General features: G+C 43.2%; 1 protein-coding gene across 1 annotated transcript; it reads left to right on the top strand.

The window, feature by feature from the left end:
- CERS3 (ceramide synthase 3) lies at positions 1 to 25385 on the top strand (the record flags this gene model as incomplete). The annotated part of the gene is made up of 10 exons (XM_084213989.1): positions 1 to 209; positions 1701 to 1818; positions 3771 to 3889; positions 7281 to 7338; positions 8197 to 8247; positions 9104 to 9196; positions 9429 to 9557; positions 11111 to 11217; positions 12516 to 12672; positions 25254 to 25385. 10 exons carry the CDS (start codon positions 1 to 3, stop codon positions 25383 to 25385), a joined length of 1173 nt encoding a protein of 390 aa, XP_084070115.1.
- Between the last annotated feature and the right edge of the window lie 1028 nt (positions 25386 to 26413).

Here is a 26413-nt window from a genome sequence, read left to right as displayed (position 1 = left end):
ATGAAATTCTCTCTTTATTTACTCAGCATGGCATACATCCTAAAGACACTCAACAGCTGGTTCTGGTGGGAGAATATCTGGATGCCCATCAACTGCACATGGGCAGATTTTGTGGACCGGGAGGGGCTCGTGTTTCCCAAACCACATCAGTTGTACGCCACAATCCCATTCGCTTTTGTACTGCTGATCATCCGGTTCTTCAGTGAAAGGTAAGAAACTGAAATGCAATTCCTCTTCATCCTCATTAATGCTGAAAATGAGATATCTGTAGATCAATGTTATGTTTTATAAAGGAGAACTAGTTGGTGGTTTCCTAGGAAGATCTAGTATAGATAACACAGCAGGTGAAAAATGGGAAAATATTTTAATTACTAGGTATGTGTGGCTGTGGTCCAATCCAGAAAGGAAATATTTCTGTCCAGCTTTTCTAGAACAGCATTTTGGCATTTCTGATGCTCTCCTCTCCATTCTAAACCATTTGGGTTTCCTTTTTCTCTTTCAGTGGAAGGATAGAGAGATTTGTCCTCTCAACCAAACCTCTCATTTGGTCCTGCACCAGAACATTCATGTGAGGTTGATAGACCCCAGGTGTCTCTCTTTGGCCCAGCTAAGCAGACTGGAGGGATCTCAAAGTTTCATGTGAACGTTTTATTCAGATCTAGTAAAGCTCTTTGCTTTCCCCCCCCCCACTTTGGCACTAAAATATGAATTGCTTCTGCAGCTGGAATCTTAGGGGACAAGCAGAGGTTGGCTCAACAGAAGAAAGATACAAGATGTTAAGATTTGCAGTGTTTTGACTTATTTATTTGTACCTTTTTTGCTTATGTTTTGACTTATTTATTTGTACCTTTTTGCTTTACTTTCTTTTCCTTTTCCTCCAAAAGATGTGATTAGTAGGTTTTTATAATTATTTCAGGACAGCATGAGGAAATTTGGGATGTCGTAAGTTGGACAGACTTAAACCAGAAGCAGATAAGATCACTCATGCTGGAAATCAAAAGTAATTTGGATCATATGTTCATAACCATTCCCAGTGTGTCTCACTGCAGTGCTGAGGGTAATTAGCCCACACATCTGGCTGCAGAGAGTCTGGGGACAGCTGACCACTGCTCTGAGCAATGAGGCATCCATGGCTGATACAGCAGGAGGGAGGGGCTGTTCCTGAACACCCTGCCCAAGCAGGAAGGTGAAACCTTTGGAGCACTCTGCAGCAATTTGGGCTGGAAAAGGGAAGGGAAAGAAAATGCATCAATCTCAGGGAATGGCTGTGTGCCACAGGCTGGACCCAGCGTTGATCTGTGGTGGTGGCCCAGTGAAGAAGGTGCCAAATGACTTTGCCACTGGGAGGAACTTGCCCAGCCTCAGTCCCTGAGCTCACATGGAGAGATCATCTGTTCTCCCTTCACTCAACCTCAACACTCCTCTGATGGCCACGCAAGTCAGGATGTTTCCTTGAGTTTAACAGCATTTCATGGCCACAAACTGCATTCCTTGGGTCTTCTTTACAGTATAACAGCTGATAAATTGTGGTTCCCTTTTGGGATTAGCTAGAGGGGAGATCCCTTTTTCTCAGTGCACTGGCACATTCTATGGCAGATTAAATTGCATCTGATTTCTTTTCTTCATATTCTGGCATGAGAGCAGCCAAGGTCATGTAACTGTGATGTATTTCTGAAGCTTCTCATGCTGTGTCTTTTCAGATATGTTGCTATACCTTTAGCAAAAGCCTTGGGTATAAAGAATGTAAGACGTGTGAAGCCACAGCCTAATCCTGTGTTAGAGAGTTATTTCCGGGAGTGCTCAAGACAACCATCCCAAGTAAGGATTCTCATTCTTCCAAACTTGTTTTACTTTTGGAAAATCCCAGTCTTACTGTTTCAATCAGCTCTCAGCAATGACTTCATGGGATGAGTTCCAGCTGATTGACAGATGACTTAATTTATTTGGGTTTTTGTTGCTGTTCTGCTAACAAGGGTATATGGCATCTGAAACAGAAAATACATTTAAGATGTTTAATTTTCTGGCATGCTGTTCTAGGTTAGATTGTTAACAATATTTCCAGTGAAGATTAGTGTTCCTTCTTTAACTCATTCTGCCTGGAGAAAGCTTCAGCTGATGTCTGTTGTTGGAAAGCAGGATTGTGTTTACTGCAGGAATGCTGGCATGGAAGTCTTTTGATCCATTCTGTTACTGCATACCTAATCCTGGCTTATGTGAGAAAGAAAAGCAATCCTTCTATTACCATGCTGTTTGTTTTTAAAATTGAACAAGGAAAAAAGATTAGCCAATGCTTATCACCTCCAAAAATGAGGCCATTGATTTTTTTATCAAATGAAAGGTACTTTGCTGTGAGTGCTGCCTCAGGAAGTTCCCTTACCTGATTACAGTTCCCAAACAATTGCAGTTTTCCTACACTGGTTTTGAAAAGTAATATGTGCTTTCTAGTAATGAGGGATTTTGATAATTATTGATAGTGGAACTTGGCATTCTATCCCTAACTCTGCTATTCTTTTTTTGTGTCTTTTGCCTGATAACATCAGGAATAAATGCATGGGTGTTCACACACAAGCTCTTCTCTCTCTGGGCAAGTATCCCGATCTCAGATTCATTCCTTCCTTCTGCTTGAGTACAGCTGGACATTTGATTTCTGAAAGGAAGCACAGCGTTTTTAGACTCCTCAGAGCATGGGAAGGATTCCAGCTGCTTCCTTTAGGTGCCCAGCTTGGGGACCAGTGTGCCTGGGAAAGGCTGGCTGGCAGCTGAGGGCACGTGGACTCTGCTGCATGGAAGCAGAGTTGCTATTCCTGTGTGGCAAGTGGAGAGCTGGAAGCCAGCAGGGTGTGCTGGATGCAGTGGCTCTTAGCACTCCAGCCCTCCCTGGCAGCTCAGGTGCCTTTTCTCACATTCCAGAGCTTTCCCTGAGGGTAGGAGACTCCCTGGACTGGCCTCACCTCGATGGAGGCAGCTGCTGCCACCCACTATTTGCATACCTCCTTTGAGAGGAAAGAACTTCCCCAGGGATGAGCCAACGCTCTCCTTGCTCCTGAGGCAGCCCTGGGAGGTCAAACCACACTTCTGCACTTGGGGATGGAGGAGAGGGAGGAAGCCCACAGGCTGCTGCATGTGGGGCACTGAGCTCCCCAAAATGCAGGAGTGTCACTGCCTTGTGCTGGGCACGTGCTGGCCTGGCCACCTTGGGAGCCCAGGGGATGCAGAGGCCCCAGGTGTGGCACCCCCATGGCCCCGTGCAGTGCTGGGCCCTGCTCCACCCCCAGGTTAGTGCTGGTGTTGGAGGGGGGCACTCTGCTCCTTGCTCAGGAGGATTGACTTGCTTTGGATTTGAGAATGGAGCTCAGGTCACTTTAATTCCAGGCCACTTTTAATCTGTGAGACTCATAGATAAACAAATTTTAATATTTATGATTAGGTAAGATACTGGGTGCCATGTCTATGTCTGTTCAATCATGGCACTTTCCCCTCCAGCCTAAGCTCCTATCTAACAGCAAAAGCGTCTCTGAAACTCTTAGGAGTGACCAGAAAGACAATAGAAGAGTTTGTGAATCTGTTCATTTTCTGCCTGCATTATTTACATAAATAAAAATCCAGGTTTCTGTGAGTGCTACTCAAAAATACCCTCCCATGCATATTTAATATTGGTAATATCTTTAAATATAGACCTTGCAACAGTGGGAAGCTGCTCTGTGAACTACAGAATAAATGAAAGTGACATTGGAGTGCATCTCCTGTTAACATTCTTCTGTTTCTTGCAGTCAGAGATCAAAGGCCTTGCCAAAAAGTGCAACTGCACCGTCCACTTGGTGGAGAAATGGTTCAGGAGACGGCGAAACCTGGAGATCCCAACCGTGCTGCGGAAATTCCAGGAAGCTTTGTAAGGAAAGACAATGCCTTTGGTTCTCACTGCTGTACTCTTCTGGGAGAAAATTACTGAGGTCCCCCCTTCCCAGAAGGCTGGGTCTGCCTGATAAGGGTTTTGGTTTCTGAATGCACAAACAAGTTGGAATTATTTAGTAGCATTTCTCCAAATGATGGTTAAAAGTTTAGGTTAACTTTTTCTCCTGGGGGAAAAAAAACCACCTTAAAATATTTTACAGTTTTCTTCTTTGTGGAATAATGGATTAGTAGGTTCCTGGTTCAAAGTGTAAGATGAAAACAGGCAGAGAATAGGAAAATGTTTTCCTGTCTGCCAGTAATCATAGGGGAACAAAAATGCTTACCCTGGTGTAAGTTTGTTCCCAGGATGCTGTCATGTGTACCAAAGTAGTTCCAGAGCAGGAATTGTGGCATCCAGACTGAAGGACAGGTGCCACAGCTTGATCATGGGATACTGTGTGAAACAGGAACTCAAACTCCCTGCTGAGAGTGGGCCAGTGAGCAGCTTTGAGTGACAGTAATGAATATGTAAGAAGTTTCAAAACCTCCTGCATATGATTTTTCACTTATGTGTGAGAACTTCCTCATACCTAAACACTTTAAGTGTGATCTAAAATCTCACACAAATTGCAAATCCCCAAATGGGCACAGCTCATCCCTTTTGGGTGCTGACATTAACTGTACCAGTGTAAAGCACTTTCAAATGCTCTGTGTATTTGGCTTTTCATTAGCATAATTACATTTGCAAAACTTCACCTAATTATAATATTGAACCTCTGTAACTGTAGATCAGCTTAAGGGAATGAGGGTTAAAAGTACAGCACAGAGCTCAAAGTTGAGTACTTTATCAAGATTATTTCCAGTGTTAATCAATGTGATGATGATTTAGTGGTGTCCCCTGTCAGACATAAATCTAGATGATAGACAGAGGTGTGTCTCTTTGAAGTCTGAGCTGAGTAAACTCTCCTGACATGGTTTATGTCTGCTCTTGTTTTGGGGATCAGTTGATTTGGTTTCACAAGTGACAATAATATTTCCTGCTATTGCTAAAAGATCTGCCTGCCATGTGTGCCTGTCTCTAGTAACACACAGCTAAGGACTGAAATTCCAACTTGCTTGGCAGCTTGAGTGAGAATGAAGCAAACAGGTTTCTCTTGTGCAATTTTGTGAACCTTGCTCTGCTCTTTGTCAGTGAATTTAATTGAATATAATTCTCTAAGCAAAAAAATGAGGAACAGAGTTATTCCACTCTAGTAGCCGGTGTTATGAGTGTTATGAAATTTTTTGAAAGCCTGCAATCTCCAGGATCTTTTTTCTGAATCACAAGGAAAATCTGATGAGCCAGATCTAAACCATACTTATGCTATTAGTGCTCCCAGTTAAGCAACACTGGGGTTTGGAAAGCCCTTTGCATGAAACTTTACTGCCTTGTAAGATTTACCAGCCTTTAACTTCCCCTACCAAGTTCTTTTTTGTTACATTTTCTTCAGATTCCTGAAGTTAAACCAGAAAATCCTCTTGCACAGCCCTTGTTCAGTGCTCTCTCTGGTGGCCAGGATCAGAGTTTAAAAGGCACTTGAGTAAAATTTGGTGAATTTGGATGAGTTTTACTTCAGGTTTTATTCACCAAATTCATAAAGAAGCTGGGCTCAGTGCAAAATGAGGCAGTGCTCTGGCAGCCTTGCACACAGAATGAGTTCATCTGGAGTGCTGTTTATTGCCAAATGCATTCAATATATATAATATATAATATATAATAGGGCTGGGGACTAATGGCACAGTCTTGAAGGTGCTCTGTGCTGTGAATCTGATTCAGAAAATCCCACTTGCACTTTACAACCAACACAGAATCAATTCTGCCATATCCACTGGCCACTCACACCTTGTTTGGAATGGGAGGCACGAGGGCAGGAGCAGCTGCTGTGTCAGGTCTGTCCCATGCCATGGTGTTGTTTTCCAGCATCTCTTGGTTAACTCTGAGCCAGGTATTCCTTGTGGGTTCCACTGTGGCATTTCCACCATGTACCTCTGTGCTTTCCCTGTTCATGCAGTGCTTGTTGTGTAGTGTTATTTTCAGATCATCTGAGGGAAGATAGTTTAAAGTTGAGAAGAAAACCAGTTGTTTATCACATGTGTATCAAGTGGCAATTTTATTATTATTTTCCTGACTTCTCTTTCAGGTGTGAGACACTTTATTTTGTCTCGCCTCCAACATTCCACTTCCTCATTTTTGTTTGTTGTTTTTCTCATAAAACAGTGTCTCAGCCTCTGAAAATCTCATTCTTTCTCCTGGGATATCTCCAGGAGATGTGGGGCTCAGAAAGTAGGGGCTGCTTTTACCACACAGGTTCTCCTCCTCTTCCCTCATTTGGCACTTCATTAACTCTTGCCAAAGACCCTAATCTCATTTTCTACATCTCTCAATCCATTGGTACAGTGGTGCTTTCTCCTTTTCAGTGGGTTTGGGTTGTCTGGGAGCTGCTTGCTGCTCTCCTCTGGGATACCTCTTGTTCTAGAAGTTCTCTGGGGCCCTGTGCCTGTCCCTGTGTCACAACCTTCCTTTGCCTGTGAAGTCCTGCACTGTTCCCTACTAGACTTGCAGAGCTGCTTAGGGGAAAGGTCAGCCCTGTTCCTGCCCAGGGAAGAGTGGAAAGGAAGGAGTTTTCCACAGCCTGTAGAGGTGGGAGTGGGAATGTTTGGGCTGAGGCTGCAGCCACACCCAGTCCTAGGGACAATGCCTCCCACACAGGCTCCAGATCATCGGGCAGAAGCACAGTTCACTGAGATGCTCAAGAGCTTTTTCACTTTGCTGACTTAGCAGGCTGATGGTGCAAAGCTGGAAGGTTTATCTGCCTTACTGAATATCCATTTAATCTACAAAAAGCTTAGATCAGGCTCAATTCTGGCACACCTAGTCAAAGATGAGGTTATAGTTAATTGAGACCTCGTAGCAAGATGTAAACTAACCCAGCAGATGCTAATAATTCATAAGACTCCCCTCAGCAATTGGTGTTGAGAGAGATGAGGTGAATAAACCCAGGAAAATCTTGTGTTCTCAAACATTAATTTTTAGGGGATTTATTGCACTTTTTGTGGTAATCTCTTGATCAGTTCAAGCCTGGCTGGAAAATTATTGCTATCATGACAATTAAAATATCTGTATTGTGATAATGTAAAAGAATTTCCTAATTTAACAGTGAATCAAACCTTGAATATTTAAGTATTGATAATTTAATACAGTTAATGTGGCAATCCTTAACACTGAGTGTGAGGCCACATTTATGTGAAGATTGTCTGTGATATACAATGATCTGTAGTAATTGTGGCTCAGGACAAAACCTTTGCAAAATATAATGGTTTGTTCCTATTTTTTCATTTCAATTTTGCAGCTGGCGATTTTCATTCTATCTGACATCCTCCATTGTTGGATTTATATTTCTGTATGATGTAAGTTAACTTTTTGAAAGATTGATACTCTATTTTTAACAAAATAATTTCTAGATTTTCATGAATCCCATTGAAAGGCTGTGGTTTCAATGGCTCTGTGGGATCAGATCTTTGCTGTATGTAATCTGGATGATGGGCTGCAATGTGCAATGAGATTTAATTTTTAAGTTCAACTTTAGACCTTCTATGACAAAGGAATTTATGAGTAATCAGTATTTTTAAGGCAAGCTTGAAGAAGTCACGCAGATGGTTTTACAACGTGCCTTGTTAACACCTACAAATGCATCACATGGCCATGTTTTCCTCAGAGGACACCATAAACTTTTTTTGGCAGCACTTTTGGTGGTCACAGCTATTTATTGAGGTGTTGCTGCTGAGTCAGAAGTTGGGAATAACAGAGATTGGTGCTTGTACCTCCGTGAGCCCCGCCTGGGGTGTCATTAGTGCTTCCCCGGAGCAGCGGAACAGATCCCGGCATGTCTCTGCTCATCTGGCCCTTCTCCCCAAACACTGCTTATCATCCTCATCCACTGCTCTGTGTGACTGGTAAACACAGCAAATCTAATCACTGTGGCAACATATCTTGAGTAATTGCAGTAATAAAACACACACCCACTGCTTTGGATGATGAAATTGTGAACTGGAACGTTTCAGGTGTCCTGAAAAGAAGCCAAAAAGCTGGGAACAATATAATAAATCTGAGATGGAAGTTCCCTTTAGAAATTGGTGGAGAACAGTTATCAAGATTACAGCTTCTTAGCCTGCTCCACTTAGAGAGATTTTAAGTAGTGAAGATTGTGAGTTAAGGTGATAATTGTTGCTGAGCTGAGCAGTGTCTGACTGAGGTGTCTTCCCCAGAAACCCTGGTTTTACGACATATGGCAGACGTGGGTCGGTTATCCGTTTCAGGTGAGCTTTTTGGCACCGGGCCAGTGGCCTCCAGGCGTTCCAGGTATTTCCCCACTGGAAGGGGCAATCTACAGCAGCCTTTTCCCTCCATGTGGGCACCACCTACAGAGGTGTGGCACCAAAGCCTCCTGCCTTTTTTCGGGAAGTGCTGCCGGCTGTTGCAGGACTTCCCTGGCATCTGCCTGTGCTGCAAGTTCCCCCTCCAGCACCCACCCCGGGATACCAGTCACTCACTGGAGATGTTATCAGTGTTCCCAGAATTGCAGAACCCCTGCACTGCTCCAGGCCCCACAGTGCTTCAAGGCAGTCTTACTGAAATAACTCTGCCCCATCCCACTGCCTTCTTATTCCTGTCCTAGGCAGGGGCCAGGAATTACAAATAATCCTGCCTCCCAGCTCCTGCTACGCACCTGGGAAATGTACTGACCCAAGGGAGCAGCCAAGCTCTGCTCTCCCCTAGGCAGATCCATAGGATTTTAGCATAAATAATTGACATTTCAGTTTTTTATGTTAATTGTTCACCAAAACCGACGGGGTTTATTTGCAGTTGTTTGTAATTAAATGCAGAAGGATTCTGCATGTCGTTCTGTGACAGAAACAGGGAGAAAAAGCATGTTAAAATCCAGAGGTGGGGGAGGAACTGTGGGAATTGAGAGTTTGGGCTGAGCAAAGGTTAACATACTTGGCTCTCAGAACATCCTTCTTAATGAAGCCCAGGACAGGAATTTAATTTAGCTTAATTTTTTAAGCAAGAGTCACCAGAGAAGCAAAAGTCAGGAAAGGAAAATAGCAGTAATCTCACTTGACATTTACTTTTTCCTGTTCTCAGAGTTAACTGTGTTTTTCCTCATCGCAGACCTTGCTGCCATCCCAGTACTGGTACTACATGGCCGAGATCGGCTTTTACTGGTCTCTCATCTTTACCCTCGGCATTGACATCAAGCGCAAGGCAAGTGCCGGTGCCGTCGGTAGCTCGGCGAGCGGGGAAAGGCGGTGGAGGAAGAGCCGCGCCCGGAGCGGGGCTGGCGCGGCCACGCGGGGGCAGCATCGGCCCGCGCCCGGAGCCCCGGGGCCGGGGGGCTTCCCGGCCAGGTTCCCCCAGGGCTGGGATTGACCTCTGTCCCCCCGGCCAGGGACCCCCAGGGCTGGGATTGACCTCGATTTGCTTCTGTCCCTCCCAGGATTTCACGGCTCACGTCGTTCATCACCTGGCAGCCATCGGGCTGATGAGCGGCTCTTGGTGCGGCAATTACGTGCGGCTTGGAACTCTGGTGATCTTCGTGCACGACACTGCGGATTTCTGGCTCGAGGTAACCCTGCTATCCAGCTGGGGGTTTTTGGTTTGTTTTTACTTTTTTTTTTTTTCCTGTCTTGAGTTTTTTGGCTTTGGTGTCAGAGACATTTTAATCTTTCTGCCACGAGTTTTGTATGATCCCTTCCTATCCCCGCAGGGACACAGCTTTGCAAATTTGTAACTTGTAAGATAAAAAAGAGCTTCTAGATAACTTAAGCTGATACTTTGTTACAGAATCCATTATGAGAATGGAGCAGAAGAGAATTTCCTCAAAACAGAACAGGGATTGGAAATAAAGCTGTCTCCCTGGGTTATTCATGTTTCACTGATAAAATTAGACCAGGTTGTTCACAGCATCACAGAATCATTGAGGTTGGAAAAGACCTCTGACATCAAGTCCAACCTGCATCAGGTATTTTCTGGCAGAAGAAAAGTTTCTCCTCCTGGACTGAAGAGAAAGTTCCCTTCACTGCAGTAAATATCAGTGGCAGTGTTTAAGAAGTGTCCTACTGTGCACAGAGCACTGTGATCAGAGTGGCTTCTGGGCTTCTTGGAAGACAAACACAGTGTTTCTTCACTAGAATTACCCTGAGTTTATCATACCAGATCTGAGGGCACAGTTTCATCACCTCCTTTGGTGGCAGTGCCAGTGTAAGCAGCCCTTGTGGGCTGTTGTGTGCCACTGTCCATTTCTGTTCCTGATACTTTATTTTCCCGTATCAGAACAACTAATTGTGGGTTGTGTGCTTGGGATTGGTTCAGATTAAACAGGTTTTCTTGCTGGTTTACTTTTAATCCTGAATTTCTCCTAGGTCCAATTAACTCTGTGACCTTACAAAGATTTGAGTTGACAACTGGTAGGACAGCACTTGGATGGAAACTAGAGTTGAGAACAATTTAATCCAGCCCTGCCACTCAAAAGGAGGAGGAAAAGAAAAGAAGTTAATCAAGCTGCTGTTTAAAATTTAGGCTTGGCACCTGCAGCTTTGCTCACACTTGAAAACTTTGCCCAGGGTGGTTCCTAATGGAGCAGGGGAAGCTGGACAGCTCATTTAGGGGAGAAGCAGCACTTACAGCCCTTATTAGTGGGATGGAGACCATCACTGAGATCTCCTGTTCCCACAAAGAAGACAGGAGCTGAATCAGGTGCTGAGGAGGGTCAGTAACAGGCATGTCCCAGAGCAACTGCATTTAAGCGGTCTCATGAATGTGCAGGTGGAGCAGCATTTTCTCTTGGATCATTCTGTTTGGAATCTGGTGGAAAAATGAGGAATTACCTCTGTTCTCAAGAGCACTTTGTGTTTCCATGGCACCTTATATTCTGGTCTGAGAGCTGTTCTTTAGGCCTTTGATGCAGAGTCCTTTCCTTCGAAATAAAAAGAGAAATATAAACAAAGAATCTGGTCTGATGGTGCTTTATTAGGTATCAGTAAAATGATTGCTTTACATGTCAAACTGGGAGGAAATACTCTTCCTGTTTAGGTGAAGGATGAGTCTTTATTTATGAAAACACAGAATTTATTTCAGAGAATATTTATCATTTGTTTGGGATTTTTTTATCCACTGCAGGCAGCCAAAATGTTTAATTATGCTCGCTGGGAGAAAACTTGCAACATACTGTTCATCATCTTCTCTATTGCATTCTTCATCACCAGGATGATCCTGTTCCCCTTCTGGTAAGCAAGATTTAATCCAGTCCCAGGCTTTTACTTCATTCCCACTCCCCCTGAAATTTTAGTGTTGGTTGTGATGCAAAAAGGAAAGGAGTGGACTGGACTTGAATATTCTGCTAGTGAGAAAATGGACAAAAGCTGCCATTTTCTTTAAAAACTATTATGTGAAGCTAATTTTAAATGAGCCTCTTTAACCTAAATAAAAGCTTTTGTGTGTTATGTAACTTGTCTTGTAAATAGTAGCCCCTGCTTTTTCAAGGGGACTGAGCTCCTTAACTAAGAGAAATCCTTTTCCCTTTCATTCTGCCCTTTCTGCTGTGGCTGCAAAGTCAGAGTACATGACTGTATTTTTTTAGAGCCTCCTTTCTGCTGCCCAGTCCTTGGGTAGTGCCTCACCTCACTCACATGACGAGCACTCAGAGAAGTTTAGGTGAACCAATTAATTTATGAAGTCAGCATAAATAAATCTTAACTTGCTAAATACTTGCATGCCTTTGGAGTGCTATGATTTAATCTGCTTTGGAGTATCCACATGGGTGCTTAACATGTTTATCTTTTAAAAAGTGTTTAATGTGTTTCACATTCACAGCTCTAATTTGCCCCTCCCTGCACATGGACAAACCCTTAGAGACTCAAGCTGGTTAAATTAATAGTTCTGAACATTGATCAACATAAGGCTTTAATTTCCTGTAGTATTTTCTTTCAGAAATGCTGATGTCTTTTACTTTATTGTTGTTTTTTTAATTAACTGTACAAGTGATCTGCAATCATTTTGCTTCACTGAGTTTCTTGTTCTTCGGTTCTTGAGCTTGGAAGCGAAACACGATGAGATTAAAGGGACTCAAAAAGCCCCAAATAATATAAAAGTAGTCAAGTCTGAAGATGGACAAAACATATGTTAATTAATAAAAAGCCCTGTTGCAAAGCCTCTAGGATTTTCTCTGGAGTGTGCATTTCAGATTAGGGAGAATTTGCACCGAAAAAAGGCATAGGCAAGCTCTGAGTTGCACAGTATCTAGACCACACAGAGATGGAGATCTGAAAAACAGGGACTTTTTCTAACCTCACTTAGAGTACTTCCATGCCAGACTCAAATTTCTCATCTTCTGAAGTCTGTATTTCAACAGAGATGCATAATCTAGTTAAGGCAGGGCTTGTTAATTAATCTACCATCTTTGCAGAGCTTTTTAATATTTATCAGCTTGGAATATGAGATTAGAAATAAATGTAAATAAGTCTATATAAGTGAAATAGGTGTAAGGAAGAGGTCTTGCACCATAACCATGGTCTTTATTTTTTAGGATTCTTCGTGCCACACTATATCAGCCTACCTACTACTCCACCACTCCTGTCATAGCATATTTTTTATTCAATGGGATGCTATTAACCCTCCAAGGCTTGCATATATATTGGGGTTACTTAATTTTCAAGATTTTGAAAAGGTTCGTTTTCCTAAAGGTAAGAAATTTGTTTCTTCGGAAAGATGTGTGAAATATCAAACAAATGCCAATACCTCCAATAGACTTCCTTGGAATTTTATTGTTATCCTGAGCTTTCAAGTCAGCATTTCTGGCAGGGATCTACAGAGCATGGGGATGTTCAAATGTGCTCCTCACCTCTCATTGTCACACCCAATGTCTTGGTTGGAATACAAACACTTCAGCTAGGACAGGTTGTTTGGTTTTTTTTTTTTGCCTGTAGTTGATGTTTTGTACCAATAGTAAATGAGAAATGAGCTGTCCCAGAACCTGAAGCCCTAAGATGGTCCAGAACTCCTCAAAAATTCCTGTGTTCTGAGTGAAACCCATCTTTTGTCACTGGGCTTTGTAGCAACTTACCAAAAAAGAAGTGAGTGAGTGATGAGATGTTTGACTGCAATTTTTCTGCAGTATTTAAATTTCTTCAGATTTACCTAAATCTGAGGTCACCTAAACTTGAGCACTGGTTTTGGATCACAAAAACCAAATCAAGCATATCTGGTATTATATTATGACTCAGTGAAATACTGTCATCTTCTGCTGGAGCAGAGGAACAGTGCAGGTCTGGTCTGCCTAATCTGCTTTTACCTTGTAGACAAAACTCACAGGGGAAAAAACTGGATAAAACTGCCATTTATGTCTTGTTTGATTGCCTGAAGTAGTGACATTTTCACAAGGTCTTGTGCCGTGAAATGTGCAGTGGAGTGCAGGGTAGATAAAATATTTATCAAAAAGCATTTAAGGGAAGGACTCTGGAGAATGTCTCTAAGATTTGGCACAAGTATTGACAGGTATATTTTTCTAGTTAAGATGAAATTTAAGCTGTGCTGTTGAAGAAGGATATTTTTTCTGAGGCTCAAGAAACAAACATTTAATTAAACTGACTGTCCTTTTATCTGAAGCAGTTTAGGAAATAGAAATATTCCTTTCTCCCTGTATTTAATTGTTGCTTGAGTGCTAACAGGAATCACCCTGTAGGTATTGGATTTTTGGATACCATCAAGTCTTATGCAAACACACAGCTGGGTATCATAGGGAGACCCAACATCTGCCCTAGAAGTTACAAACTCAGGCCCTGTAAGACAGCAAACAGCAGCACAGAAGGGACAGATCTGTGGAGGAAAGGGTTTGTGTTGCTCTGCCTCTAAAACAAGCTCCTATATTCCCTTGGACACTGAGAATCCTCTATTTCTTGTGTGTCATTTACCTCTGTTTGACTAATTACTTCATTATTTTTGGCCTAGGTGTAAAGTGCTTTACTTCTTTTTTACTTTTGTGATTTTGGCCTGGTCTCTGTGCTGGTTTTGTTCCCTGTGTACAACCCCTCTGTAGGATGGAGAGACATCCCTCTTCCTCCCAGCTGAGGAAGAGGAAGGCTGGGCAGAGCTCTCCATCCCCACTGGCTGAGGTTCTGAGAGCACAGTGCCAGAATTGCTCAGATGCAGTGGTGAGCAGGACATTGCCAGGCCAGCTATATAAGGCCACTCTGCCCTGCCTGCTCTGTGCCTTTGTAAGGGGCAGAAATGTTTTATTTTGAGATAAGAGCTTTGTTGTGTTCGTCACTGCTAAAAAATGGGAAAGCACCAAGCCTGCATCCCTACCACGGATTTTTGATTCCTTATACAGCTCTCTGAGAAGATGGTTTCCAAATAATATTTTTACAGTGGTAGCAGGAGCAGCCTGGGCCCTTTTCAGTCTGGATGACTTCAGCTGGCTTGCATGTGCAGCCTGTTTTCCATAGCAGTGGCAAACTTGGCTGTGAAAGCAGCCAGTGCCTCCAGAGCTGGAAAGGCAACGTTGAAAAGAATGGTGTTGGCAAGGAGGGTTTTTATACCAACATCTTTGTTACAGACAGGCTGCACACAAATAGCTGCTGCTATTTTAGGGAAATACCAGTAGACCATCATTCTGGTGTTAGTAGGGGTTTGTTTCTCTGCCCAAGACGAGCTGTTTTCTGAATGAAAACTTAGCAATTTTTGATATTTTTCTTGAAGCAAGAATTAGCTACTTCAGATGGAAAAATGAAGTCATGGTGTAACTGGGAATAGACTTCTGTTGTTTAACTGAAGGAAGCTCTAAGCATAGAAGGGTGTAAGGAATTTTTTCAGTGCCCTCAGTCCTGGAGTTTTGGGGTCACTGCACCCTTGAGAGTTGGTGGCTTCTTCCATGCTTTCCTCTTGCCCCTGAGGAGAAGATGGGTTTTGATTGAGAGTGGCTGGTCAGAAGCTCTTCATCTCAGCTGTCACCTCCCCCCTGCACTAACAGAGGGGACAGTTGCCCCCAGCCCTCTGGGACAGCTGCTCAGCCAGCTGACTTGCTTCAGCAAAAAAGAGCTTGGACTGAAAGTCTTGTGTTTTCCCTTCTCCTTAATACTGCAACGAGAGATGGCTGAAAATGAGGGAAAAGGAAAGAAGGGAGATGATCTTCTGCCATCCCTCTGTGTCCCGTTTTCCCAGCCATGGGACTCTCTGGCCCAGGGACTGGTGGCACAGAGCAGCACTGGTGGCCTCCAGGCTCAGGGGACTTGTGCCACCTTTCCCTTGGTGCCCTGGGAATGCCCTAAAAACAGGGAGCTCTCCATCCACAAGCTCAGCTGTGCTCAGCTACTTCGCATTAGGAAGCTTTTTATTTTCCATGAGGGTAAATTTGAGGGTTCAGAATTTTTTTCAAAACCATTATTCTTCCCTCTGGAAAATAGAAATGTTCCTTAAATGTCCTTTGTCATGTGACATTTGTGACCTTGTGTGTGAGTAAGGCCCGTAAGCAAAGCCCTTTGAGGTCAGACCTGTAGCCCTGAACCAGTTCTGCTTTGGGAGGAAGGAGGACATTCTCCAGTGTAATTTCTTTTCAAGTTAGGTCAGGCAATTGCAATGTTAGCTGCTGGCTGCCATCTTGATGTCCAAGGCCTTTTGTTGCTAGGAAACTCCGTGTGTTTCTGTAATATTGTTCAATTACATGGTTAAATTACCCACTTGTATCAAGTTTCAAGCACCACTGAAACATGTCTAGTCATCATGTCTGCACATATGAGAATATTTTAGGAAAATTGAAAAAGCATATAGAGAAGTATGTACATATGCACTGATTTAAAACATCTCGCCAGGAAAATCCCATGGAGATTAAACATTTTATTTCCAAGGTCAGAAAAAGGGAGTGAATGACAGCAGCTTATAGCCACATTATTATGGCAAATTAAGATGTAAAATATATGTTAAACCCATTACACACTGAGCTAAGGTTTTGAGACTATGGTGCTTTAAATCTTGAAAAATGTGTAAGTTGTAGGAAATGGGCATGATGTCCACATGTCTCAGATACTTCAGGGCTGATGCAAAGTCCATCAGTGGAGGGTAATGGCAGGTTTCTAACAGACTGTAATGTGTCCAGGAATAGGTTTTCCTGCTCTTGTAATTGTTTTGCCACCATCAGACCACCTTCAGGGAAGGCAGTGAGCTGCTCACTAATGGCTGCTGTTATTTAGGAGTCAGCAGCAGTTTTCTTGGATTCACTGTGGTTCTTTCCTCTTCCTGAAGCAGACAAGACCGTGCACTGCTGTAGATCAGGATTTTGGACTTGTCACTCTTTAAAAACCTGTCCATGTTCAATATTCCTTTGGCATTTTGTGCTTGGTAAGCTTTTTAAGGACTACTTGGGTGTATCCTTGTTCATGGTTTGTTCAGTCCTTATTTGGCCCAGATTCCCAAGGCAACAGTGAGAGTTAGTGTTCAAAGAATGACTAAAAACAGAGTAGGGGAAACTAAAAATTATAAGAAAATACTATTTTGGGTTGAAATGAGAGCTGTGAAGTGCTTTGCTTGTTATGATACTTCTGCTGTTCCCAGCCATCATTTTTCTACTGCAGCATTTTTTTCCTCTTACTTTTTTTTATGCTTGATTTGCTGGCATCAAACAAATTGAAATTTAATGAGAATTAGCACATTCAGTGAGAAGTAATTTCCTTTTAAAAATTGCCATACTACAGGCATTAAACAGAGGACAGGGTTTATTTCCTAACCTAGTGGCACATAAGATTTTGTTTTCTTGTGTGTTTTGTCAGGCCTGTGCTGCCCAGTGGTTGTTGGGGTGCTGGTCAAACAGACCTGGAGGTGCACTTGCCTTAATTCCAAGTGGCTGTTTTAAAAGGAGCAATACAATCTAGAGGATAATGATAATTTCATGAGTTACATTTTCATGACTGGAACTGGGAAGTTGTGGAAAAGCTTTTCCTGGATATTTTCTTGTTCCCTTCTAGACTGGGAAGGGCCAGTTCTGCTTTGGAGTTTGACCTCTCTCAGTGGAGGGTTAGCACAAACATAAGACAGATTGAACTAGATTGGTAGGGATTGATTTTTTTCTCCATTTTAAAGGAAAACAGGTTGTGGAGAAGTTGGATTTGTTGGTTCTCAACAGATGAATATTTATAGCAGATTTTCTCATGAGCATGGCTTACCAGGGGAACAAAATAGGCCAAATGAAAGCTTTTCCTCTTAGACATGAAAACCAGTCAATCTGGGAGCCTTCCCAGTTGGTTAAAATGATTGCCCTGGGGATGTGAGCTGTTTAACAGCCTGGAGAGGGGAGTTAGCCAGCCAGGTCAGCAGCGCGGAGGCTCGTGCCCTAGTAAAGGGAAATTACTTCCTGTTATGACTTTCTTTCATCTGTGTATTTCCCATTCTGCTGCAGCAATCTAGTTAAACCCAAAGCCTGGCTACATGTCTCACTTGATGCTGCCAAATTAATCCAAAGGAGGAGGGTGGGAGGCGGGCAGAAGGAGCACGGAAGAGTTGGAGGTTTGCTGGCTGGTATTTACAGTGGTAGGCAAGAGGAGCTGAGGAGCCCTGGAGTCAAGGCTCTCCCCAGACATGGGTATTGTCAAAGTGCAGCCCAACAGAGCCTTTGAAGGAGGAAAAGCCACCAGTTCTTCTCCACTGTGCAGATCCAAGAGCACGCTTTGGTCTCTGGGGCCTCAGCCAGTTTTCCTGGCACTGGGAGTTAAAAGGCAGATTGCTGGTTAAAGCTTTACATTTACTCCAGATTGGGAACGGGGTCAGCAGCTGAGCAGTGACTTCCAGGGAGGTGTGTTCTATATGCTTAGGGGATTGTATGTTACACCACACACTAAAATAGACTTCTCAGGTTTCAATACAGCAGCAACGTTCTTTGCTGGATTTTTTAAAATTATTTTTTTATAAACTCTGCTTAGGATGCCCTTAATTTCACAACATTTTTCATTTGAACATTATATAAAAATCAGGTAAAGCTCCAAAAACCTGGGTTAAAGGCTGTTATAATCATTGTGGAGGAATGAACTAATGAGAAACTGCAGAAAATAAATTGTGAGCATTTGATTGTAATAGATGGGTGGTGAAGGTATGCTGGGGTGGGAGCACTGGGACAAAGTACCCTTCCACAGCCCTGCTGTGCACACCCAGGACTGTGCAGGAGCAGCCCCAGTCCCGAGGCCAGACTCCAACAAATTGGGGGTGTGGATGCTCCCTTTGCCTGTCTCACGTTGGCCGAGCCATAAACAGCTCTAGGGTGCTGCAATAAAAACCTGCTCTTTCCAAAGCTGCTGAGTTTCACTTCAGCAGGAGCTGCAAATGACCAGTGCCTCTAAGAACAGCAACCCAAGGCTCCCTGCAATCCTGAGCCTTCCTGGCCTGGCCATCCCCGAGGGTTGATGCAGGGCCAGGCTCTCAGCTGGTAGGAATGAGCACGGCTCAATGGGATTGTGTCAGTTTTCACCAGCAATGGATCTGGCCAAACAAGCACCTCTCTGCATGTTCCCTGGCACAAGGCAGCTCCACTTCTAGTAAATCCCCCATCCAAATGGTTCTTTTGATGTGCAAGTTCCTAATTCAGAGGAAAGACAAATGTTGGTAAAGTTTTTGCTCTAAAATTAATTGCTTTACCTTGCTGTTCACGGAAGGGCATTTGCCGACAGATTTTCTGGCTTCTCATTTTAACTGCTTGTATCTTTTAATTTTCTAGCAGGATCTTTATGAAATGTTCCATTTCTTGTTAGTTTTATATAATACACCTATATAAAAATTATATATGTGTAATAGTGTGCATATGTATTTATTTTTTCAATTGCCAAAAATCAATTCACAGAGCTAACCCTAAGCCTTTACAGAACTTTTGATGCCTTCATTTACTATTTTTAATATATTCTGCAGAGATTTGAATTGTGACTGTGTTATGAGGTGAATAATTCTTATATTTTCAGAGGGAGTTACTGAACTGCAATCTGGTGAATCGATTTTAAAAAAGATTGAAATAAAGCTAGTTAATGATAGGACAATATAAATTGAGAAAATTGTTCTGTCTTGTATTTAAAGAAAATGTCTCCCTAGGAGGACCTAGGAGTGCTCCATAATCATAATTACATGGCAAGAAGGGAAGAAATCCTTTAAAGGAGCAGTTTGTCCTCTGTAAAACAGTTGTAGTGAGTTTTGATCAAGCACGGGACACTGCGGGTTCCCTTCAGCAGGGAGCACATGGGAGTCTGAGCAGGCAGGGATGGGTGTGCAGCAGCTCCAGGCTGGGATTTGTCTTGTGTAGCTTAGGCTGTGCCTACTACAGTTTCCAGGATCCCTCTGTAACCAGTGGAGGAAGAGTGGTGTCCCCATCTCTGTCTATTTGGCTCAGTAAGGAAACTGCAGAAATTTTGTTCACTGGGTGCCAAAGTATTCCATACCCAGCCTCGATATCAGGGTGGTTGCAAGGACTGGGTGGATTTTAGGTATTGCAATATGAATATAGGAAAAAACCATTATGTGTTAGGTATGTGACTGGAAATGAGGCTGATGTTTAAATATGGGTGTCAAGTTTAGATGCATCATAACAGCAATGGAATGGTCTCTGAGGATGTAGAGAAATGTCCCTGCTGGACAGGAGTGCCTGTCACACACCTGTGTGTTGTGGTCTCAGTCCACAGTGCTACAAGGCTTCTGCAGGGATACTCCTTAGCAGCTGTGTTGTTTCAAAACATTAAATGAGTGCAGTATCATACCTCACTGAGAACAGCACGAGTGTCTGATCAGCTGTTTTGTAGCCAAAACAGCATTTCTAAGGAGTAAAAGTGCATGTTCTGATAAAAGTTCATACCGCTGAACTCCTTGGCTTAAAGCAAGTTCTGTCCTAGGGTAAAAAAAAGTTCACTCTGGAGAACAGCATCAAATGCCTATTATATTGTTCTTTGTTTCTTTGCCAACTGTGGATTTAAAATTGGAATAATTCAAAAAGCAGTGGGACATTATGAGTCACTCGGTACCTCCTGGGCTTTTGACATTATCGTAAAGCCCCGCGGGGCGGTGCGAGCTTCAGTCAGTGCATTTCAATCACTCAGCCAGCAGAGTCTGAGCAGCCCCAGAGCCTGATTAGCTGCAAACAATGGCTTGGTTCTTCAGAGCACTCGGGGCACTCAGCCCCAGCTCCAGGTGAGCTGTGCTCAGTGACACCACCAGTCAGGTTTTCGTGGGGTTAAATTTGTCCTGTCAGTCAAAATCAAGGCCGTGTTCAAGTAGCAACATCTGGTATTATAAAGCTATTATTTTCAATAACTGTGGAATTAGTGGAACTTTTAATTTGTTTTTTACAAGTTGTCCTTGAGTTCCCTCTGAAAACTGTCAGTGGAAAGCTTGGGGAATGGATATGACATAGCAGAGATAGATTAAATGAGAGGACTTCTTGCCACAAGGTGTCCAATACAATTAACTTAGAGAGTCTGCATCTTCATTTTAAAACTGCAGAAAGCAGAGTCCAACTGTGCATCTTCCGTGGAAGACAAACATTATTTATGTTGCCTAGTGTGTATGAGCTGAAAAGGGAAGTATATTTTCCAATAAAATCTTCCAGGCTGGAAATACAGAAGAGTTTGCTTGAATCCAAATGTATATTGCTTAGTCTCAACAGGAAAGTAAAGACTTATTAAGTCATATGTCAGCTGAGTTGAATTATTGATGTTGAATTCAACATGTTGAACTCGGAGATTCATCAACTTTATAGTATTATTTGTTAGAAAAGTACCCCCTTCTATCTATTTGGACTGACTTTTTATAATCTCTCTTGTTTATTATCTCTTTTATTTGAGGCAGTGGTTGCTGACCTGACTAATAGCTTTCATCTTTGTACTTCAAGCTGTTTCCATATGTGCAGGTGCTGTGGAATTTACTGTCTTTACATTGAAAAATCAAGATCTAGTCAATGTGTTTGTGGATGTTTCAATGAAGATGTTTTTAAGGTAGAATTAAGGTTCTGATTTCAATAGAAGGTACATTTAAGAGTCAGAAAAATTCAACTAAATGTTAAGAATAAGTACCTGAAAGTCCAAAAATCTAAATTTCACCAGGTCAGAAAACAAAATTCTGGAATCAGCTCTGAATTGTTTTGACACATCAGTTCTTGGTACGAGAAATCCAGTTAACTGTGTGGGTGTAAACTATGCTTAACCCCAAAAAATTAACTGGTTCCAGTCTTGTCCAGTCAGGGCCAAATTGAAATCTTCTGATGCTGCTGAGAAGCCTGGAGTCAGTGTTGATCCCACCAGGTGAGTCAGGCCTGGACCATCTCCCACCACTCACCTGGGCACAGTCAGAGTCATGGAATGGTTTGGGTTGGGAAGGACCTTAATGCCCATCCCAGCCCTGCCATGGCAGGGACACCTTGCACTGTCCCAGGCTGCTCCAAGCCCTGTCCAACCTGGCTTTGGGCACTGCCAGGGATCCATCCACAGCTGCTCTGGGCACCCTGTGCCAGGCCTCCCCATCCTCACAGGAGCTGACATTTGCTAGCAAGAACCCTTCCCCTTCTGAGAAAGCAGAGGGACGCTGCTAAGGTTTCCTCTCTGTTTGTAGGATCAATCCACGTTGCTACAATTTATTTTTGCCCTTTAATACTGCCTGGCACTGTCTGTCCCTCTGCTCTTACACTTTGCACGTTGAACTACCCTGCTGTGGCAGATATGGAGCCGTGGCTGCAGTGTGACCTCAGCACTGCACAAAGATGCCACGTTCCCAGTGAAGGGGGGCGGGAGGGAAGGGTGGTGTCTGCCCAGCTCCACCTCAGCAGTGAGGTTCCCATGGTGTCACCAGTCCTGGGGACACTAAAGCAACACTTCCATCAGCTCTCAGCACAGCCTTGTCCTTCTGCTGCTCTCCTCAGCTGTAGCGCAGTGCAGGGCCAAGGGATTGTCAAGAAGGAAGAGATCTCTGAGTGCTTTATTGAGAGACAAACTTGTAGAATTAGGAGTGAATTCTCTGCTAGCTTAGATGGAGATTTGAGCAGTATTTTTCTGCTTATTAGAGAATTTTGTTCATCTCTTAACTTCAAGAACTCTTTTTTTTTCCATGAAGTCGCTTGGAGGGTCCTTTACCATTCATCTAGTGCTGATTGCTTCAATGACACATGTTCTAACAGCAGTGAAATGGAAGAAGCCAAAACTACCTTAACAAATATGGTTCATTTAACTGAAAGAGGCAGACTGAGCAGCAGGTGGAAGGGTTAAACAAAAGGAAAAAAAAGATTATAAAAGTTTGTAGCTTTGGCTTCACTACAAATGGCTCTCTTGCAGGCTTTATAGCATTAGTGTTGCCTCTCATAAACCTTGAAACCATTCATCCATTTAGAAAGATTAAATTGGTTAGTCATCCAGAACAGAAAACGTACACATCCATTTTGTCTGTTACCCAAAACCAGCTGAACTATAAGAAATGCATTAAACTAAAGCATGGAGTATTAATGATGGCTTCAGCTGTGGTATTTACAGTTTGCCAGCTCTTGTGTTTCCTGATAGTATATTCATCTGCTGCTGCTCAGGGACAGCAGAGCAGAGCCTTTGAGTTGGAAAAACATGAGTGTAATATATGATGTGAGGGGCTCAGAGAAAACATCTTGGTATTAAAGCGGGGAAAATCCTACAAATGTTACAACTTTTGTTATTATTAGAAGGTCAAAGTTAAGAGGCACAAACTTCACTTAGGATATCCTAATATATTTATAATGGTCTGTTAAACAGTTTGCAAAGACAGGTTTGTTTGAATTTCCAGTTACAGATGAAGCTCTTGCTATTTCAAGTTCTGTCACTTAAACAAGCCAGACAAAAATGGCCAGACTCTCCTAAAGCAGGAATTTGTAGAGGCACTTGGTCAGGAAGCAAGTTTATTATTACAAAATCTAATAAAAATTAGATTTAATTTAGCAGCATTTTTTCTTGATTGATATCAGGATTTCAGAAGTAACACTGTTTCCCAGAATTAAGAAAATTTGCAGTGATTACTTCAGAATATGAAGAAATTTAATTCTGCTGCTTTGAAATCTGTAAGATGTTCTCTCAAAGGCAGGGATTTACAGTGAGCTGGAAAAAACAGGACATGTTTTTTAATTACTACATATAGTGCCTTTAATCAGAGCATCCAGCTTGACAGCATTACAGCTGGGAAGCCAATTCTATCTGAATTTCCAGTTCCATGCTGGAAATGCCAGCTCATTCCTATAGGAAACAGGAATCAATATCACAAACTGGCCATCATTCAAAGCAGAGCAGTTTGCCAGCTGTTCTTAAGCACATGCCTGAGCACCAGCAACTTGTGTGCAGCACAAGGAGGGACTCCAAATGAAATACCACAAACTTCCCTGACATTATTCCCAGGGAGTCCCAAAGTGCTGCTCCTGTCACTGCCCACAGTGCAGCCTCAGGGAGACGAGAGCACTTCCAAGGAGTGCAATGGATTTGGCATCAGACTACTTAGAATTAGTTTGCTTTTCTTTCTGAAACATTTCTGGTGGCAGAAAAGCAACAATCTTCCCCCCACCCCTTCAGCATTTGTCTTTTACTGCAGATACAAATGGCAAAAATAGCAGGAGGGAGTGAGGTGATCTGAAAGAGCCAGAACCTCATAAATTGTGTGGGAAAGGCTGTCTTGCCTTTTCTCTAACTGATGGCATGCCAAGTTTATTTTACAGTATTTACAGTAAGATTTGTTTGTTTTGATACCCTTTGTAAGTTGTTAGGGAAAAAGCAAAAGAAAATCTCCAGGAAGTTTATAGTTTGTGATGAGCCAGAGCTCAGGCTTTAATTTGCTTTCTAGCCCTATACTTTTTACTAGGAGTGTAATATATGAAGGGATATGGGATTGCAATTGGATGAGTTATTGCTGGGCTGTTATTTATTTTCTCTGTATGAATTTGGTGCTTAAGGAAGACCTCAGAGCAGCACGCTAAGGAAGTGGAATTGTTAGTTCATTCCAAGAGGGGCAGGAACATCCCTGCTTTCTCCTCCCTGCGTCACTGCTCTGACCTTGGCACATCACAGGGAGAACAAGCAGCCTCTGCCTGTGTAGCTGAGGTGCAGAGGGATGACATGAGAGCAGATTTATCCATGATGGAGTGGTCCCAGTGTGGCTGTGCTGGAGGGGATTGTCTGTGCTGAATTCCTGCCAGCTCCAGCACAGGAGCTCTGTCTTGAAGAGAAGCCCCAGCATCCTGCAGTACAAAGAGGCACAAAAAGTGGTGCCTGTTCTCAGGAATTAGGAAGAAGGGAGTGTTTTCTGGATGTGCAGCATCTCTCAGTAGAGCATCCTGCCCTGAGTCTGTGGAGCAGGTGACCCACTGGTGTGGAAAGTCTTCCGGGCAGCTGCTACTCTGTGAGCTTGTTGCACTGAAGGGAAAATAGGGGTGTTTGGGTTTAATGCTGAAGCCTTGGTTGTTTGAAACAAACTTCTGAACACATTTTAGGGCCTTGGCTTATGGCAGGAGTTGAGAAATAGGAAACCAATGGTGTGGTTTTTTATGTGCCATGACAAACAGCACAGCATGGTCTCACCTCTCCCCGAAACACGGGATAGATGTGATGACTTTTCTCTCTGGTGGAAACATTCACAGTTTCCATTTTTGACTGTCTGGCATGAAGCATGATTGCCAAATGCTAGGAGCTGTCCCTATGGAGCTGGGGAGGGATTTTCCTGAGGGCAGATTGCCTTGCTGACCCCTTCCATCCCTGCTCCTGGAGCAGCCATTAACCCCCTGAGCAGTTCCCTTAGCAGGGTGATAAACCCAAGATGCACAACAGCTGTACACACACAGCCTCCCCTGTGCCAGTGTTGGTGCTGTGTATACCACTGAGCAGGAAAGAGCATTTTAGGGTCAGCAAGTGTCTTTGAGCAAAGTTGGTGCCAGGAGATGCTGGCACAACTCATCACTGTTTAGTTTACACCTGTCAGAAGCAGGCAGCCTCTCAGCTCCTGTGTTTGGGTGAGTGTATTCATCATATTTAGCTTTTAAACAATATTCTTTTCATCTTCCCTGCACTTCACAGCTGTTAATTAATCCCACAGCACCCAGGGATTAATAGTCACATTTTACAGGGAAAAGCAGAAATGAACAAGAAGAGGTCAAGTGGCAGGGCTGAGGTCATGGAAGCAGTTTTGTCTAAAGAACATTTGGTTCTGCAGAATTAAAGTGGTGTTAATTGATCTCCCCTTGGATGTCAGCCTCCATTTTGGGGCAGGGTGTGTTTCTGGGGGGCAGTAGAATATGCTCACAGTGCTTTCTTCTCCCTAGGACTTGAAAGATGATCGGAGTGATGAAGAGGAGGAAGATTCTCTTACAGACACTGAAGAGGAGTCCACAAAGAGTGGCACCAAGAACAGCAGTGGGTCAAGCAAACACCTCCTAAGCAGCAGTCACCACTAGTCCTGTCCTGCCTCACCTCCTGCAGTGATTCCTGCTCTGGATTCAGCCCAACCTACAGGACAGGATTTAAGTCAAAAGGCTTGTGAGAGACTGTGATTGATTTATTGTTGGCTACTGGACCTGGAAAAGAGCCCAGTTTAGAGGGGAGGGAGAAATTGCATAGCATGACAAAATGTGTTAATGACCCACTTTCAGAATCGTTGTGGAGTGTGTGGAAAGATGTTTGGACACGCTGACTGACAGTGCTCCACAAGGGCAAAGCTCAAGAGAGTCAAGTAATTTAGTGTCCCGTTGATTCTAATGTTGTTTTTCAATCTGATATAAGATATATTTCATCAAACAATTTAAATCACAGATGCTTTGTGGTAGGTAGGTAGTGTGAACTCCATTAAGAACCAGAATTACTCAATGTGGGAAAAATTTGATAGTGCTGTACAGGGACTGGTATTTTATCTTTACTTTTCAGTTTAAACCCTCATCAAAATGGGTATTTTTCTGACTTATATTTCATTTCCTGGAGGCCAGAGGAAGCGAACATGGAGGAATTCAAATTACTTGCCTGTGAAAGGTTGGCTTCAGTGCAGAAATATAGTCTTCCTCTGAAGTGATAGATAGCTGAACTATTGTGCCAAGGAAGTCACTGTTAAAACACCAAAACTCAGCCCAAATTCTCCATTGTGCTCCAGGCTTCTCAAATGTTTTTCAGTCATTTTGGCCCAGTGTTAGAACAGAAGGTGCAGAGGGGAGAGAAAGGGGAAATGGAAATTGGGAAGAACACCCTCTGCTCCTCACTCATCTTCAGACCAGAAAGTTAAAACCAGCTCTCATCCATTCCCTTCTTGTGACCTTGTCTCACAGCTTTGGATGCTGCCTTCTCTGGAGTAAGGCCACCAAGTTCCGATTTGTGGTTCTGGAGTGGTCACTGCAGGTACCTGGGCACTGGGGAGCACGGGACTGGCACAGGATGTCACACTGTCACTGCTGTGGGTTCTTTGATACCAGGATCTGTATTTCCATCTCTGCTCTTT

The sequence above is a fragment of the Fringilla coelebs genome, assembly GCF_963513975.1.
Source record: "Fringilla coelebs genome assembly, chromosome: 12".
Taxonomy (NCBI): domain Eukaryota; kingdom Metazoa; phylum Chordata; class Aves; order Passeriformes; family Fringillidae; genus Fringilla; species Fringilla coelebs.
This window is presented reverse-complemented; position numbering and strand designations above follow the sequence as displayed.